At 40.9% G+C, this 19,564-nt stretch overlaps 1 protein-coding gene across 1 annotated transcript; it reads left to right on the top strand.

The window, feature by feature from the left end:
- Positions 1–781: 781 nt before the first annotated feature.
- Positions 782–6,806, top strand: ntmt2 (N-terminal Xaa-Pro-Lys N-methyltransferase). The gene is made up of 4 exons (XM_072672654.1): positions 782–956; positions 3,281–3,453; positions 6,198–6,450; positions 6,550–6,806. Exons 1-4 carry the CDS (start codon positions 782–784, stop codon positions 6,804–6,806), a joined length of 858 nt encoding a protein of 285 aa, XP_072528755.1.
- Positions 6,807–19,564: the final 12,758 nt, after the last annotated feature.

Below are 19,564 nucleotides of genomic sequence, written 5' to 3'. Positions count from 1 at the left end.
TGAGCAGTTCCTCAAAGAATAATAAGTGAAAACAGAGAACAATGGGCCTCTAACAAACGTACAAGACATGATAGCCCAACAAAATGGACCTTAAAGCTTTTTCTTAAACTTTGAGACAAGAGAAAACCACACTGCTTCAGATCTGACAGCATCTACATGTGTTCATGTCCACAGGAAGAACTGCTGAAGCTGCTGCTGTTCTCAAGAAAGTATACTGACCACCCCATAGTCCAGACCTCAACATCACTGAATGTGTTTGGGATACCTGGAAGGTAAGAGGCAGAAAATGACTAAACCTCTAAGACTGAACTTTAAGTCTCCCTGAAAGCAAGTCTCCTGAAAAGAATGAAGGCTGTCATCACAACGCCCGGTGTCCATGAACAGGTGGCCGTGGTCACAACAGGATGAGGGGTGGTCACTGACTTGCTCAGTCTCACCTCAGCCAAACTTCAAACTGAGTTACTGAGCCTCATTTGGATCCTCTGCCTGAGTCATTACTTCAAAACCTTCAGCTGAGTATGTGTTTAGGCTACCTTACACATCCTCTGGCCAAGGCCTGAAGCAGGAGACCTGATAAACCAACCACACTTTTAGGCCCCCTCCTACGAAAAGAGCTCTCAGCTGACCAGTTACGGGACCGGGCTGACACACAGATATAGCAGTAGCGGGACATCTCCGACACTCGTCTCAGGGGCTTACGCACTGTGTGCAAGCATACACACGCACACACCAGCTCTGTGCGTTTGTGCTGACAGATTCCCACAGACACTAGCGGTTCAGAATGTCCGAGTCGACGTCCATCATGGAATTCAGCGGCACACATCAGGCTTTCTGCAACCGCTGGGCCAAGACAGACGACAACATGTGCAGACACAGCATGTCTCTCCATCTGCACAACACTCTGAGGAAGGAGTTCTTCGCCAGCTACCTCTACCTGCTGGAGCAGACCCCCCTGGGTAAAGACAGGGTGCTGTGTGAGTGTGTGTGCATGTGTGTGTGCATGCTGTCTCTTCGGGTGTCGTCAACTTCTGCAAAAATACTGACGACTAGTGCAAGATAAAGCTGGCTATGCAATAATAGAAGTCTATGTAACCCAAAACTGTACTAAGGAAGCAAGCTCAGAACAACGAATGCTGTCTTGGCTGATTAACTACATCTGGGATACAAAATGAACTGGGTAAATTGTTTTCCCCCAATTACAGTCCTACGTATCCTCAAGCAATGTAAAGTGTCTCAGCACTATAGAGTGAACATGCTTTGAACCAATTACAATGAACCTAAACTGCTTTCAGCACATCCAATTGGAGCAAGGTGAATTTCCTGCAGTCTGGATGGTAAATCTGGTGTTTCCAATCAGATTCTAAGTCATATTGGATTGGATTTCCGGATGTGCACATTTTTCTTTGTCTGGGTGTGACAGTTGTTGATGTTGGTGGTGTACATTTCCATATTCTTGCTTTAACATAGAGTGTGGAAGCTAGGGATACTCCTTTCCTGTGTATGTTAAATGTAATTTTACAGAGGCTGTATCTGAATGTTACTATAAGAAGAGCCAGTTAACTAGTTAACCAATGCTATCTACTGATCAGTTCAGTAATGTAATGTCCTGTTCTGCTCAGGTTGTGGTTGATGTTGCAGTGCTGTTGTGAAATATGACATGATTGCTCTGTGGGCAAGTGATAGTGAGCTAATTAGATTAGATAAAGCAGATATAAGAGACAAACCTGGCTTCCCCTGGCGTGGCTGAATAATGAGAGTTCAGTACGTGAAAGTGACATCTTGTGAACTTCCAGCACTGTTGTTTCTTCACTGACAAGAATAATTCATTACATCAATAATGTGTACACCCGCAAAATGCATACACACTCAGCCCTGCTAGCCCTGGTGGAAGCTGGTGAAGCAGTAAAGAGTGATCAGCCACTTCGGATGGTGAAGATGGTGTTTTGGTGAGGGCAAGCAAGCGAAAGCCAGAAAAACAAATGGCTATCCGTGCTAGGCTAAAAGCTAACCCTTGCCAAACAGCTTTACCCTCTGTTCAGTTAGCTAATTGTACACCATGCTGCCAGATATCTATGCAGTGCTATGTTCTAGGGGTAGTACATAAAAAGTCTGGCCTTATTTTCAACATAAATTGTTTAAGATAACAAAAGAATAATGAAATGATTACATTTTTAAAAAGTGGGTCATAGGCAAACCCCCAGATATAAAGGAACCAAAATAAACCTATCAGAAGAAAAAAACGTAAGCCCCTCTCTCTGCTTACTCGTAGCCTGTGTTACTATTTCTGTCCTCCATAGCACCTTCCTCACATTTCAGTATCACACTTCATTCATACTGCCAATCTTGTCACATGGGGCTTGTCATCTCTTTGCCAATTTATCTGCTCAAGCAGCATCTGACTGGAACTTGGTTGGATTGTCCAATTACTCCATTGACCCTTTCCTTCGCTTTGCCATGCTTTGATCCACTGAACTGCTGTTCGAGCTGGGTGAGCACTGCAAAAAGATCTGGAGAGCTTCCAGCTGGACCTTGTATTCCTGTCTTAATGTGATGCTTAGAGTGGGTGGAACCTTGCATCATCATTTGGTCTTTGCCTGGCACAGGCCTGTCTTTTTCAGTCACACTTATCTGTTTCCTCCTGGTGTCGCCAATTTAAAATAAACACCATCCTCAAATCATATTAAATTTAAAATGACAGCGATAAAAAAGTGCATTTTCAATTTCCCCCTTACCCCACATGTAGTTGACCAGCCAGGACATGTTTGGTTGCTTGTCTGGTTGCTTGTATAGGGGCTCTGCCACTATGACCTGAGGATCACTGGTCCTTATTCCAGGTGTGGTTATTTAGGTTTTTACAAAGCTAACTGGTGGGGTATAAGCCTTCTTTACTTGCTAGCTACATTAGCCTAATAGCTGTAGTACAAAATTACATTTTATTTATTTATTTATTTTGCATATGTTAAGTGTTTTGTGACTACTAATTTGTTGTGAATGGTTGTATAATTTAATTCTGCTAATGCTCACTCTGATTATATGCTGAGAACAGGTTAAAAAAATAGTCATGGTGCATCATACTCAACAAGGATTTTTCACCCTTAGCAACGCACATATGCCTCAGTGATTTTCGACTCAACAGCCTTCTTGTCTATAGGTCTAACTATGCATTACCGTCAATACCCTGCAAAGGATTAGCTCATAAAAAATGAGACCACATTATAAATCCCCTAGTAGCACCTGACAGCGCTGTGGCCTGACTTTTTCTATGCATTTCATGCTACAGTGAAGCTATATCCTGTGACCTGTGAGTACATCATGGGGGAGAAGCAGTTCTACTACCGAGCCCAGATTTTTTACAAAGGCATTCCAGCATCAGAGGAAGGCATGATGGGAGATTTTGTGGAGATCTCGGAGGTGGACCTGGAGGGTTCCAGACAGTTTTTGAAGAAGTTTGTGGTATGATGCTTAGGCAGTTTTCACTGTATCTGCTATACCATGCTAATTTGCCAAGTCTTTAAGATTATTATTCCATCTGGGCCTAAGGGGCTTGATGAATGTGCTAACCATGTCTGTATTCTACTAACATCTAACATACAGTTGCACTTGAAATTATTCAACCTCAATTTTTTAGGTTAACCTCAATTAAGTTTATTACTAAAATGTACAAACTTTTAGCTGTTTATAATAAACCAATCAAACAAGACCAATTTAAACAGCTCAACACACAACTTCTAGAAGTACTAGAAGTGCTTCCTCCAAATTCAACACTCAATGAGACTTTTTAATGACTACTGTATTTTCAGAATCACTCAACCCCTTGAAGACAAGTGTCTTTAGTACTTTAGTACTAGAACACCTTTTACTGTTATGACCTGCTGCAGACGTGATGCATAGCCAGACATTAGTTTTTAACAGCTTTCCTGAGGAATCTTAGCCCATTCCATATAGACAGTGGCCTCTAGTTTACTAATATTTCTTGTGTTTGCTGCTGCAACCACCTTCTTCAAATCCCACCAAAGATGTTCTATGGGATTCAGGTCATGTGACTGTGACGACCACTCCAGAATCCTCCAGGACTTCTTCTGAAACCAAGCCATGGTGGACTTTGAGGTATGCTTGGAAAAATTGTCCTGTTGGAAGGTCCAATGATACCTCACACTTCAGCTTCCTCACAGGAAGCATTTCCTGATATTTGATTGAATCCATCTTGCTCTTCACACACTGCAGGTTTTTAGTCCCAGTCACTCGAGCATTTTTGACCACCTCAGGAATCTGGTGACAGCATGTGATAGCTTCCTCTTACTTCCATGTCCAGGTAGTGTGGCCAGTGTTCCTTTATTTTCATATTCCATGCAATCAAATGGCATAGTCTCCAAACCCTGAGCCTGTCCAGGTATTTGATGTGATTTATATCAAGCACACCTAATGCAGCTAGCTGTGAGGCCCTTGATTTGCCACCTGATTTGTAAATTATGAGGAAGGCTATTATGAGAAATTCTGTTCAGGGGGTTGGATAATTCTGAAACTGCAGGTGCTATTTAGTATTGAATGTGGAGAATGATGATTTATTTTTTTATAACTATATTCACTGCCAAATAAATACAGCAAGCCTTTTCCTAATTTTATGTGAGTTAACCGCTAACTCAGTTAGCTTGCTTGCCAGTTGATTAAGCTCTGCCCAAACTTTTTTTTAGCAATGAATTTCATGTATATACATGAATGGCATATTATCCTACATATATATGTCATACCTACCACGACAAAGATGTGGATTAGCATGAACTCCTGGATTAACAATGATGATGCTGGAATCTGGGGGTCTGTTCGAAAAGACATTGCCTTTCAGTTTAGTGAACCCTGCACATGAATTCTCTTAGCAACATCAGTGCAACATCAGAGGATTTTTATGATTGTTTTAGACAGAAGATCTTGGTTGTCCCATCTGTTCTGAAAGACATAACTACTGCAACATGTGCATCAGCTCAGCTAAATGTACTATATTCATATTTATTGCAGGATTTATTGTGCCTGCAAAACATCTGCCTCTGAAAGGGGAAGTAGGCCTCTCTATAATTGGTGTTTGTCTTCTTGGTGTCCAGTTGTCTCTAAAAATGTCTCCACATCACAGCTAGTTCTTACTTACTAATCCTCCTGTTCCAATGGCGCATTCTCCATTTGATATGCTTAAGCCTCAGCAAATACTCCCAGATGGACCTAAGAATTAGCGATAGTCAGGCTTACTTTACATAAACCAGAAGTGAAAGGCTGTATGTCAGCATGCATGTGTGTGTACCATGGAGTCGATCCCATATATATCACTGAGTATCTTAAATGGGGCGATATCTTTGAGCTCCAGGGTGACCTCTCAGGATTTAAAAACGGTTTGCTGGGGAGGTATTGCATATCAGAGATTACTGATAGTTCACAGCAGCACTTTGTGAATGCATACTGACAAAGGAAATCCGTTGGTCTAGTCCCCTTATCTTTCCTTGACTCACTTCTAATGTAATTGACACCAAAGGGGATTAAGGAATATGGAAGACAGTTAATTGGCTATAATCTTTTCTATGTGCTCCCCTGTTCTATGACACATTCTATGTTATGTCATATTATAAGGACATGATAGGCTTGATGACATAACTGACATTTCAACAGTCTCCTTCCAAGATGAATTCCTCGCTGCTCCACCTGTGTCTGTGGTTCTTTTGGTTAATGAGTGGATTTTGTCAACCATGCCTATTTTCCACTTGCATCCAACATATGCCACATTTAGCTGTGGGTATCTATATATAATGGGCATCTCAACAGTTGCTTTCAGCTAACATGGCTACATATATACATACTTATGTACACATGCATACATATGTACACATAAATAGCTGCTTACATGGCATGTTTTGAGTTAACTCAGCTTAGTGTGATCAACAGTTCTCCTAAATCTTTTCAAAAATCCTTAGTTAGTTCTGCATCTCAATGAGGTCAATAATACAGAGTGGCACAACTGTCTAACTGCTTGATCATTGGGATACTATAAGTTTGAAACCTTGCAATAATGCTACCCTCCATGTTCCTTATTTTTCCTCTTTGCAAAATCAACAAAGCCACATGTATCAAGTCTGTTAGGCAATGGACAAAGACCTGATCCTTGAGTTCTTCAGCATGTAGAATCTGTATCTGAATAGGTTATGTGATCCTTGTAGGGTCCAGGGAAGGCTAGTACCAAGCGGGCTTTGGACTGTGGCTGTGGTATCGGACGGGTGTCTAAAGGAGTCCTGTTCCCTGTATTTGAAACCATGGAGATGCTCGACATGATGGAGGACTTTATTCTCCACGCTCACCAGTGTTACCTGGGCGACCACGCCGACCGAGTGGAGTCCTACTATGTCTACAACTTGCAGGACTTCATCCCTCCACCGAAGAGATACGATGTTGTCTGGATGCAGTGGGTAGCCTGTGAGTGGCCAGACAAACACACACGTGTGTGTAAAATAATCAGAAAGCATTGGACAGTTTAGATCATGACATAGTCTCTTCTGGTTGCCCTGTTCTCAGGCCACCTGACAGATAAAGATCTGATGGAGTTCTTGAAGCGAGCAAAGGAGGGCCTGAGGCCTGACGGGGTCATCATCATAAAGGACAACATGGCACGGCAGGGCTGCAGGCTGGACCCTGTCGACAGCAGCATTATCCGCCACCTGGACATCATGAAGGGCATTATCCAGAAAGCTGGCCTGACCATACTGGACGTGGAGAAGCAGGAGGGCTTCCCTGAGGTCATTGTACCTGTTTGGATGATTGCCATGTGCTAATTTATTGATTTATCAATTTATTGATTTCCCTTCAGTCACTCCAACATTCAAGTGCATGAGTGTAGTTTCTATGGTTTTGCCTGTGTCGCGGATATAGTATTTATGTATCACATATATTTCAATATATATTTCATATATTTTTTTGTATTATTGGGAGCTTCAACCCCCTAATGCACAGTTACACTGTCTTTCATAACAATTAAAATCATCAATGGGGCTTGTGCAAAAGTATGGACACCCCAAGTGTTCCAAAGACTTATATTTCTTTTTATTGTCAGCTGAATCCAACTTTCCAAACTCTATAAATTCTATGACTTTTAAAGCCTTAAGATATCCAAGTGTTTTAAGCTTTTACTTTTTACACTGTGGACTGCTATTAAGAAATGATTGTGGAGGTAAAAATGAGATCTGGAAGACCAAGAGCATTCACTTAGAGACATACTGCTGGTATGTTGTAAAACGGCTTATTAAAACCCCAGTCAAGTGGGTGGTGGAGTCATAAGAAGGAAGAAGCCTTGCCTATGACCTCAGCATACAACTCAACATTTGAAGCATGATATGGAAAACTAGACAATCCAGACCAGTCTAGACCCCCCCCCCCCCCAAAAAAAACAAAAACAAACAAAAACAAAACAAAAACAAAAACAAAAACAAAAAAAAAACACACACAAAAAAAACACATGAGCTGATGAAGCCAAAATAGAACTCAGGCAATCAGAAAAGATAAGTTTGGAGCACAAAAAGTATGGATGTGGACCTGTCATGTTTTGGATTTGGCAATATTATACAGGTAGCAGGAAGAACAGATTCCACAAAATTTCAGCAAATCATGGACACCCTTAAACCTCGCAATTATCTAAAAGCTGCTTGTGTGGGACAAGCTTCTGAAGAAGACTTGCAAGCTGTGATTTCTGACAAATGTAATTATTTTTTTGTTATGAAAGACAGAGTAACTCTGCATTAGATTTTGCTGAAAATATTGCGTTTCATGTTTGATTAGTTACACAGGCTAAACAAATATTTTATAATAATAATTTATAATATAATATATTATATTTCAACAGATTAAAATATGGTTATTTGAATTTGTAGAGAAATGCAACTATTATATACTGTCAGTTGTGTTATGGTAACTAATTCTCAGTGGACTGCTTAATTTGCAATATCTTTCAAATAATTTCTTAGAAGACCTAACATAAAAAAACATAAAACAGTTTAGAAAACCTATTCAGGGTAACATCAAAAGGTCTTTTATTTTACTTCATTCATGGTTGATTATTTTGTTTGCATCTGCTTTGCTGATGACAACATTCAAGTTATTTTCATGCATTATAACAGTAAACTTCAAATGCAGATGGATGTATTATGTATATAATTCTATTACTGTCTTTAGCTATATTTGCTTTTTTTTCTACATGATACAGACAAATCTTTTAAAAAAATAAAGTTATCTGTTGTTTTTCTGTTGTGCTATTATTTTTTAGAGCCTGAAACCTTTCACTGTAGTAGCACATACACTGTAGTAGTACAATACTAGTTCACACAGCCTAATTCAAAAGTTTGTGCACCCTGATCAAATAAGTATAACATCCTCTGTAGAAAACATTTACATTTACATTTACATTTAAGGCATTTAGCAGACGCTCTTATCCAGAGCGACTTACAAAAGTGCTTCACTATTTACTCAAGAAAAACCTCAGCTAGTTTAAACAGACTAAAAATTCAAAGATACCTCTAAACTTAGACACTACTAAACTCAAGTCAGATCATAATACTCTACTCTTCACCCAAGTACTCCCGGAAGAGGTGGCTCTTTAGTAAAACAGTTTTGCACATTCTTGACAAAATTACTGTTTTTCTGCAAAAACAAAAATGAAACATTAAATGTTATGTGTTCAAAAGTTAATTAAATATGTTATGTATCACTTTTTCCTATATGTTATATTTGGATTGAATAGGATTTCTGTCTAAAAAAATGTGCAGAATGTTTATTTTAAAGTTTCTTCACTGTAGAGGATAAGTTTAAGTTTACACTTAGAAAATCATCAAAATGTGTCATTTGTCCTGGAGTTTTCATATTTTTTTACATAAAAAATCCTTAACACGACCTCAAGCAAAAGGTATGTATCTTATTCTGCAATCTCTTACTATTACTATATAACATCTCAGTTAAAGCAGATACATGTGGAGAGTGTATGTGTGGGAGTATGAAGACATTAGATTTTGTTTGATTTTTTTAGATATATAATATCACTGGGCCAAGGCATCTCTTTTGTTTCTCATTGGTGCTGGTTGGAGTGAAAAGACACTCAACCACAAATACAGCAGTTATGCTTTTCCTGACCTCAAGCTCATCCTTTCCTCATGACAATAAAGAAACAGAGAGTAATCAAACTCTTCCCCCAGAAAGGCTATGGTAACGGGCCAGAGCTTTTTGTTTTCCTTCCCGAACCATGTAAAAAAAAAAACCCCAAAAAAACCCACATTGTTTAGGTAAATCACTCTCAGATGGTCTCTTTTTGTACAGAGACGGAGAATTGTTGGGGATTTTGACAGAACACTCTTTTGTGTTCTCCCTGGCGCCCAGCCAGACCTGTCACATCCTGTCTGCATAAAAAGCATCATGGCGTCGCCTCAAATATTCGCCATGGAGATGTTTTGAGCGGCTCAAGTTGAAAAGCTCCAGCGGTTCCTCCTTCCCATGAATGGACAGTCTGTCGAGAATTTTAAAAAAAAAAAAGAAAAAGAAATATCGAAGCCCTCTCGGCACGAAGCGCAGTCAGACGACGACTAGATCCAGTTGTGTGTCTGCCGTGGAGTGAACTGAACTGTTTCTCTTCTAATTCCTCTCACATATGAGCTCCCCTTTTTTTTTTTTTAGCATGTTACGACGCCCTCAGGCCATAGAACTGTGTTCCAGGCCGATATTTGAGCAAACAGCGGCCAAGTGTCCAGCCACACGTTCAGGAATAGTTAGCGTGCCTGGCAATCTGTACTATCATTTCTAATCTAACTCACTTTCCTGCCCGGCAGCCTGGCAGCCACTGGGCCACATTAACAGAGCTAACATTAATAAATCCAGTCATATTAGCAGTGAATCGGGCCTCAGTCCAGGTATGGAAAGAGTCAGTGCTAACGTTGACAGGTAAGTGTGGTCTTTGGACTGACACAGATAATTAGAGCGATCACTCGCCGTGTGAGCAGCGTTCAAAAGGCACGACAGAATCCAAATTGACAGAACAATCATATTTCGAGGTTTCAGCAGAAGCATTAGATAAGACAAGAATTCTCCTTTGAAACTCGACAGGATTTTAAACCACAAGTAACACACTTTGAATTTAGTGCAGCTGTTGCGCTCACGCGTTCCTGCACAACTGTAGACCGCAGGCTCCAGCAGCTGCAGGTTGCGCCATTAGTGCACTACACAAGCTCTTGTGGCCAAGAGAGTCAGGTTTCTAAAGATATAAAGTCGTGAACATCTCCCCGTAAATGATAATGAGGAATGGTCTTGAGGATTTGGACTTGGCCACTGTGATTGTAAATAGTCACTTTCCTGTCTAAGGAAAGCCTTAAACCTTCTTCCCCTTGACAGTTGAAGGAGTCCTACTTTTTACAGCAAGCCCCCCCCCCTCCACACACACACACACACACCCACACACACAAGCAGTTCAGCTTAGTCAGGCCCTGTGGATTGTGGACACAGTTCACCAGTGGACGCAATTATGACCAGCGGGGTTGACTGATTTCAAAACTTAAGTCAGTTACTCGTTCATGTAAAACATGGATGAATGAAACTACTAAGTCGGTAGGGTAACTTTGACATTGTTAAAAATGTAATCTGTGACCCAATCTATCAGATTATTATATTAACGTAACATAATCAGATTGCTTTGTGTTACTTTTGAAATACTTCAATTTTTAAGCCAAAAATAAATCCAAGACCAACCTCAGTTACAGTAATATAGTAAGTGCCTTTAACTTAAAGTAGCATTATGTAGAATTATTACCTTAAAAAAGCAGCTTCAATATCACTGACCAGTAACAGGGAGAGGAGGATTGCTATCATTGCTACTCCAGAAACTGTACTATGTAACTCTGGTGAAGCAGACAGGACAAACTATTTGTGTAAACTTTGCATTTTTTAGTCTTATTTATGTACAATCCCATCCTGTTACTCTACCATGCCAGTCCACGTGTTTTTTTTTTCACTTTCAGTGACAGTTCTGTATCTCTCAGCTTTTAAAGTGTGTGTTAAAGTGGGTCCATATTGCTGCTTTAACACAAGGCAAACTCCAAAACAACAAAATGTGCTAGAGGCAACTAGTATTTAGTAGTAGGTAACAACACCACCTTTACCGTGGCAGACTAGGGTTCCATTCCATTGCCTGGAAGGCACACTGCACTACATCAATTCATTCACCTATATGTGTAACATGATTTTAATGTAAGCCACACTGAAAAAGAGCATCAGACAAATTTCATAAATGTAATTGTAAAAATTGCTAAAAAAAAAAAAAAAACAATGGTAAATTAGATTTAAATAAGGCAAGTTAAATTCAAGTGGGGAAATACATAAGGTAAAATGTCGTAACACTGAGATATTTTCCATCTTGGAAAAGTGACAGAAGCACAGAGAGGTTTTCCGCCTCATTCACGGAGCTGATATACTTTATAACTATTCACAACTTAACTCACAACAGCTTGGATGTCCATAACCCGGTTTGACCTGCCCTGGATGATGCAGCACCATATGTGAAGGAGCAGCGGTCAAACTAGTCGTTTTAAATGTTTGTCAAAAAGTATAAATTGCTGGGACACAGCTAGTCAATCAACTTGGCTGTTGCAATGCCAATGCCAGAAACAGCAGGACACTCTAAAAACTAAAGGTGCTGTAAAAGGTTCTTTGAGCGATACCATGGAAGGAGCAGATTTTTGTAAAATAGAGATGTGACCTTTGAATTGATAAAGAGGAGAACGTTTTTGGAGCCTTTTCATTCTTCACACTCACACATCTCTATGGCAAACACGGTTCCTAATGGAGCCAATGTGGTTCTTCTATGGCATTACTCAAAGAACCATTTGTAGCACCTTTATTTCTAAGAGTGTAATCAGTGGGTGAGCTGCATTTTTTGCTCTTTGAAAAGTCACAGGTAATTTATATGTGATTTAATTTAATTTATTCGAGTTTGGACATTGTGAAAATACCCTAAGGTTTGATTGTGTTTCCTCTATGCTATTTTCATAAGGTATCTCTGATCTTATTTTTTTTACAGTAATGTACCTTTTTTAATACATGTATTCTGTTACTACCCATCTCTGGAAATCAATTGCATTTTATTTTAAGGCTACTAAGTCCACAAATGATGACTCTACTCTGTTTGGCTGAATGGAAATGTGAGGCATAATTAAATAAAATCCATTTCAATGAAATGAACAATTTTTGCTCTAGCTATACACATAACCTCAACGGCCATGCTTTTAGACGTAAGGTCTATTGCATGTGTTTTGGAGCTGAAATGTCATAACTTGCAGATGCCATTACTCTAATTGAATTGCCATACTGTGCATAATAGTTTCTGGCTTCGAGGTCTGACCAGTTTTAAAAGAATTAGCTAGGATTCGGGTGGATGTCTTGCTTTTTTGCCAGGGAATTTGTTATGTATTTCAGAGTATGTCCCTATTCCAATACCCTGAGTCATGAATTACGCTCATTCGTGGATTTGGCCTTTACAAAGGGAAAAAAGAAGTACGACCAAGTGCAAACGTTTTCCATAATAAGAGTCACGAACGTTTGCGGTTCTTCACAAAAGCTAAGGAGGGCTTCCAGAAGTTCAGCATGTTCTTGGATCTGGACGAACGGAGCAGAGGCTGTTGAAATACAGGCACCTTTTGACCTTGGCATCTTCTCCAAGAAGCAACATAAAATGATCGTTCTAATGGCAAAAAGGCTGTGAGATACAACACTGTCCAAAGTGTGGATAGACTCCAGTCACTGCAGCACCACACTATAACACGCAGAAGGGTGTAATGCTCGGACTGAGCTGTAAACAGTCAGTAGCAGTTCAGCAGCAGCTAAGCAGTACTGTGATTGGGAAGAGTGGAATTATAACCTCTTGCAATCAACACTAAGCCAGAGGTCTTTCCGTAGCATCAGACACTGTGGCACACTGGCACCAGCCTGGCTGCACTTTACCACTGTGGTCAGATGGGCTGTGCAGGGCAGACCGAAGTTATGGTCACGGTCACCGTAAAACAGCCACCGCAAACCATGGCTGCCCCAACAGCGGGTACATGCCCGTGTCTGGCTTTGGCCTGATGTGGTCGGCTGGCCGGTAAGGCCAGACGTCTGCCTTTGTGATTGCAGCGGCCTTTTTATAGTGTGGGGAAATAATGCTTACCACAAGGGGGCAAAAACTATAAACAATGTAAACAGTCTTACATGCTTGCATATGTCTGCGCTTCCAATCTGCCTCCAGCTTAGTGCGCTCGAATGAACATGTATATAACCAGTATGGCTTGAATGTATGACTTATGGCTTATGGCCTATGAGTTTGAGAGAACGGCTCAACAGACTTTGGGTTTTGCCAAATAATTTTGCCAAAAGTCTTCGAGACAGATCCACACCAAAAATAATGTAAACATTGCTTTCATGAAACATTCAGCAATAGAGGGTATGCACTGACGTCACAGTCCACAGGCTAAAACACCGCCCCTTTTGTATTGGGCCGAGTGACAAAACAGGATAAAACAGGAATGACACAAGCAATTTTCCGCTCAAGGTAAAGGCAGTTAAACTCAACAACAATTCAACCAAATTACCAAAGAACCAATGGTCCATGGACAGCGATGTGTAGCCAGCTAACTGGCTAATCACACCCGTTTATCAAGTAGGTGAATGTCTTAGAAGTGTTCTTAGAAATGGTCTTTTTCACTGTTTTCAGTTTTACATTTAGTAGACTGGTTCATCCAGGTGTACTAGCTTTTCCTCTTACTTGAACTTAGCATGTTGCTAAATTCCACAACTACAGTGGGCTTGCTTTCCCCACCTGTATTCACCACTCAGTAATCTCCTGCACGTTTGATGCCTGGATTCCAGTTGTTTCTGTGAATTGCAGCAATCCATTTGTTTCTCTTCTCTTCTATACAAGGATAGCTCAGAATTCCCACTAAATCTGGTTGTACAGTCTATCACACAACAGCGGCATTCACACTGAACGCTAATGCCACCACTGTCTTTTTGCCACTCGGTGGACTCCCGCCACCTGTGATATCACGCGCATACCCTCTATAAGCAAAGGAAACCTTACAGCCTACCTGCAGGTGGGGTTAATTATAACAGATGGAGAAACAGAAGGTGCAAGCTGTAGTAAAATGAGGCATGTCAATGTCAACTGCATTCTAGACTGTTTGAACTAGACATGCTTTCCAACCTGAATTCCTAAATATATCTGCATCCGAACTCATACAATTAGTGCCAAACATTTCACTGTGAGATAAACGTCTATATATCTACAAATCTGATGAATCCATGCACACAAATGGACTAAACTAAAGAACGTTTTTGAATGGATGTGGAGGAGATATGGGTTTTTTGTGGCTAGACTGTTGAAACTAACCCTGCAGTGTGGAGGCTGCACTTTAGCCTGGCTAGCTCTCAGTGTATGTTTATATACTCAGTGCTTTATTACAGCCATCATAAGAGAGATGAAAACAACATAGAAATAGATTGTGTGGATTAAATTCACCGCTAAGTTATTAAAATAATTAAAAATAATAATAAAAATAATAATACAAAGTAAAAAAGTGATGAAACTGTTATGGTTACTTTTTACTTATGTTTACTTAAGTTTTCATCCCCTTTTCCCTGCACAGTTTGCACGTCTGGTGCTCTTGTGAGAGAAAAGAATGCGCTGCCATTCTTCATTCTTATGTTTCGCCCAGCACGACTCCTCTAACAGAGCTAGAAGGAAGAGGAGGAGGATGGAAATTAATTAAAATTAATTCCCCCTAATTGGCTACAGCACACACCTCATTTAATGACATCGTACAAAGTTTACCAGTACAGCCACCCAATTAGATTCAGGGGAAAGGGGGGAAAACAACACAGAACCTGCTATTGAATTTTTTTTTTTTTTTTTTTGGTCTACTAAAACCATGTGGAACCACCTTGTAGGCATTTCTCTCTCTCTCTCTCTCTCTCTCTCTCTCTCTCTCTATTTCTCTCTCTCTCTCTCAGGCCCTGGAAGAGCCACTCCTCATGCTGGTTTCAATTCCCTAACCTTTCAGATCACGGCGTAATGAGCCAAAATGACTCTCACATGCACTTTATGCCCGCTTGAATCATTTTTCCACCAAAGCAATTTAGGCCCGAGATTCAATATTGTTTTCCAAAGCAAGCGAGTCAAGAGGGACAGTTCTGTGCCTGGTTATGTTTTTTCTTTTTTTTCTTATTTAAGACTTGCACAGGACACCCCCCAATCCATTTTTGCTTGAGAGAAAACAGTCCAAGGAGCAGAGTCGTTCCATCAAATCCACCGAGACTGAAAAAACAACCCCCCCCCCCCAAAAAAAAAAAAAAAAACACCCAATACAGCAAGTACTTCCTGTTTCTTCTTTTGAAGCGTAGCTCATTTTCTCCCTGCTGGGGGTGCAGCCAGGCTTTATAATAAGTTGCGGTTTGCTGCCAGTTTATTATTCATATAATTTTTTTTGTGCTGAGAGGGCAACTTTGAAAGCTTCTGGAAAGAAAAAGACATCATGGGGTGTGGGGAACATAGTGGATATGTGTAGCCAGCTTGCCTTCCAGAGCAATGCTAGGTTTTTATTTTCCTTAAAATCCACTCATGTAATCGCTTCTGTCTTTTGTGTGCTCCCTTCCCACCACTGCATCGCCCTTTTCTCTTTCTGCTTTTCTCAGCCCAACCCCAACACCCCCGATTCCCATTTCTGAGGACACACAGATTCTTCAGTTTCATCTTTTCCGTAATTTAGCCAGCTCATTGCCATCGCCTTCCTGCAAGAAAGTTTTGAAGCTTCACACGCTTTTACGCTAACAGGGACATTTGTTCTCAGGCTCGTAACCAGGGCATACTGATTAGATTCACATGTACAATATGTCAGAGATTTCAGTCAGACTTGACTGCAGATCTTTCGTACCTCATATAACCACATAACAACAAGAGAGATTAGCAAGGAAACGAATGAACGTTTGCCCGCCAACTAGCTTTAATATACTAGGCTACACCACAAAGTTTTCACTTTGGCAGTAATTTACTGCAGCACATACTGTACATGTACTGTACTCATACTGTAAAAGAATGCCCCTCTAAAGACCCTCTGTTTGCTACATTACTTAGTACATATAAAGATAAAGGCAAATCTATCTATATAGCTACCTTGTACTGACAGCAAGAGTCCAGCAAGTGGACCAGTGTTGGTGCAACGATATTGCTTACAATGGCATCACACAGTGGTAGATTATTAGGCCCATTGGCCACACATGTTCAAAAGTGTGACAGCACTGGCTGTCAGCCTATGTTAGCTGGAGACCAACTTGCAGTAGCGTGGTGAGGGCTTGGGAAGTCAACGTTACTCAACTACAAGTTGGCCTGCACCAATATCTTCAGAAAGTAAATGCTGTGAGCTACCATTTTACTTGTGGCATTTAATATGATATCAGATGATAGTTGTAGGCTAACATGTCTAGCATTGTACTTCCACTTTAAATATCCTAGTACGGTCAGAATTCAGCTTGTTGAATAAATATGGCTAATTTATACTGAGTTTAATTTCATTTTCCAAACAACAAAAACACCATATACATTATTTACATTATATAAATTAGATGTAATATTCTGTTAAAATAGTTATATGTGCTTATGCCAGCTGCAAAGCAAGCAGTAACCCAATATCTGATAAACTCAAACACAAAACCATTATGGTTAGCATATCAGTACACACAGAAATCTCACTTTTTGACATAATGGGAATCTGGCTTGAAGAATGGAATAGTAAAAATGATTCAAATTAATCATTTTACATTGTTTTTAATTTAAAGTTAAAATTTTTATTCGCATTGACATTTTGGGGACAGCATGACAGCGACGATATGTAATAGCAATTAAAAATAACTCTGTCTAAACCATTGAGTGCTGGAAAGCTCTACCTCATCACTACAAAATTCAAAGATAGGCACTTACTATCCCAGCGGTCACTATCCCAAATACGCTCTGCTAATGATTTGAAAGTCTGACATTTTAACCTACTAGCTTAAACTGCATCTCCCAGAATGCAGTATTGTGTACAGCAATGATTGTAAGAAGCACAGTAAATCACCATGTTGTTTCCGCTGTAAATTCACCTCATGCAATTCCTTACAGTGTAGCCACTCGATTTGAGAGGAATTAGGACACAGCCGGGTCACGCAGAGCAAAGCTCGATTCTATTCGACTAACAAAGATCACAGCTGCCGTGAAAGGCCCGAGGAACGGGGAGCAGGCAGCTCCCCAGCTCATTTTGAGCAAAGTTTACGACCTAAGCTGAGAAATACGACTTTAATAATGGCTACAAATGGCAGGCCGGTACTGAGCCCGTAGCTTTGCGCGGAAAAAAACCTAGGCCAACCGCCTCTTGGCGGCCGAGAGCGTGAAAATAACTTGTGGCGCGTCAGATAGAGGCACTAGCAGAACCCACCTCCATAAACTCCTGATTAAAAGCACCGTCTCGGCGGTTTCTCCACCATTTTAGCCGCACAGTGACAATGCCGCGACCTTGGCGGGAAAATGAGCCGAGGCGAGAAGCCCTGAGATGGCACCGAGCACATCAGACAGAGCGATGTGGCGGGCAGGCCGGGCGTTACGGCTCTCTCCACAGTCTCATGTGGTAAGCTAAGTGTTTTTAAAGACCCAGAGAGAAGAAAAGCCAGAGATTTTAACGCAGCCCCTCGCCTCGAAATCCCCTTTTACTGTTTCACTGGCTGTGCTAAATTTAGAACGTGTGAAAAATTGAGATATACAGCTGAGATGAAACTGCTCTGACAGCTAAGCGCAGCAGGCTAGTTTCTCTGTAAGTTTTAAAACACGAAAAATCAAACTGACAGTTTCTCATTAAAGCCGAATTTATTGTACTGATGTCACGATAAGGCAGTATGTCCTGTTAGCACCACATTTAGTGTAACGATAGTCTATTTTTTATACATCTATCATAGGTTGTTCTTTAAATTTGACTTTCTGCATCTTCTATTATCTATTATTTCATCTCATCATTTAAAAACAGGCTCCAAAAACAAGCCACTTCAGATTTTACGTCTCCTGGCGTCCTCTGGGATGGAGCTGAGAAATGTTGTTCATTGTCACATGACGTTAAGAATACAGACAAACTCGGCTCTCCCCCTCAACACACCTCCACACCCAAAACCCCCTCAGAGAGCAGCCCCCTGCCACTCTCTCACTCTCACACACACATCTTGCCAGCAGATGTGGCAAGACAGCAGACACTTCAAAGCGGCTGCTCCCAGACCTGCTGCACACTCTGACGCCAACTGTAAAAAAAGAGAGAGAGAAAGAGAGAGAGCGAGAGAGAGTCCGGACGTGTGGCGTGGAAAATATGAAACCGTTCAAATAACCGCTGGCCAGCCACCTTGAAGGAGGCTTTTTTTTTATTGCTCATCGTCCGATGCCATCTGAGAGAGCGGAGGGGCTGAAGTGTGAGTCATCGCGGCTCAGAGAGCCAGACAGTTGCGTTAAGGGGCCCAATTGTCCTTGTGTTTTTAAAAGAAAGGCTTTGACGTCGTGTGAGCAGTCCATGTCGGTCAACAATGCTGCACCAAGAGCCCGTTTGAAATGAATTGTTTATGTGAGGTCAGAAAATCCGGTGCATTTACACCGTTAGGCTCCGCCTCCTCATGTGGAAGTTATAAGCAGTGTTTCAGCAAGTCAAAACGACTGTGTAATTTTAATTTTCAATTTTACATTGCTGTCAAAAACATAATAATCGCACTTCGCAGTTGTGCTTCCCAAGATGGATAGATGTACACATGCATTTGTGGACAAGCTGAAGATGACAGAACTGGGGAAAAAATTTGGGATATAGGCTCTTTAACTCCTTAACACTCTGAGGCTTATTGCACACAGGCATATTACTCAGTAACTACAGGGACTTCTGTACAAACTGGTGGGGCTATTCTCTAGTAATCTAGAGTTTCTAATAACACTTTGGGCCCACCGGCGGTCCATAGACTCAAATTTTCCAATCGCATTTTTTTCCTACAACTGAAACTGGTTGTTTTTGTTATTGTGCTTCAAATGCTGACATATCAAAACTCTGTTCTGATTGGCTGCCCTGTACTGTGCCTCATTCAAATGCAATCTGGGCTGAAACACTCTGTGTAACAGTGTGAATGGGTTTGAAGGGCTGCAGACTGAATTGTGAGATTTATGCACATGCCTTGACTTTCATGACAACACAAAAACTAAGAATTAGAAATGGCCCAGGGAGTGTGTGCAAGTAAGTGTGTGTGGGTGCATTTGTGTGCGTTTTGTAAGCACATGTGTGATGAAGGGTAAAGAGACATTGACAGCCTCAGATATAACTCATGTAGTTTGTAGTAACTTTATCTCTCTCTCTCTCTCTCTCTCTCTCTCTCTCTCTCTCTCTCTCTTTCTCTCTACCCTCCCACACACATTATTCTTCTGTGTAATTAGTGTAATTAGATAATCCATTACTGCTGTCGCAAGGATGCGATGTGAAAGCGGTGGGCT

This window comes from Salminus brasiliensis, chromosome 1 (genome assembly GCF_030463535.1).
Source record: "Salminus brasiliensis chromosome 1, fSalBra1.hap2, whole genome shotgun sequence".
Classification (NCBI taxonomy): Eukaryota; Metazoa; Chordata; class Actinopteri; order Characiformes; family Bryconidae; genus Salminus; species Salminus brasiliensis.
This window is presented reverse-complemented; position numbering and strand designations above follow the sequence as displayed.

Coding starts and splice junctions, on each gene's coding strand:
- ntmt2 (XM_072672654.1), top strand. CDS start 782: ATGTCCGAGTCGACGTCCATCATGGAATTCAGCGGCACACATCAGGCT. Junction 957..3,280: donor GCTGGAGCAGACCCCCCTGG/GTAAAGACAGGG, acceptor TTCATGCTACAG/TGAAGCTATATCCTGTGACC. Junction 6,451..6,549: donor CTGGATGCAGTGGGTAGCCT/GTGAGTGGCCAG, acceptor CCCTGTTCTCAG/GCCACCTGACAGATAAAGAT.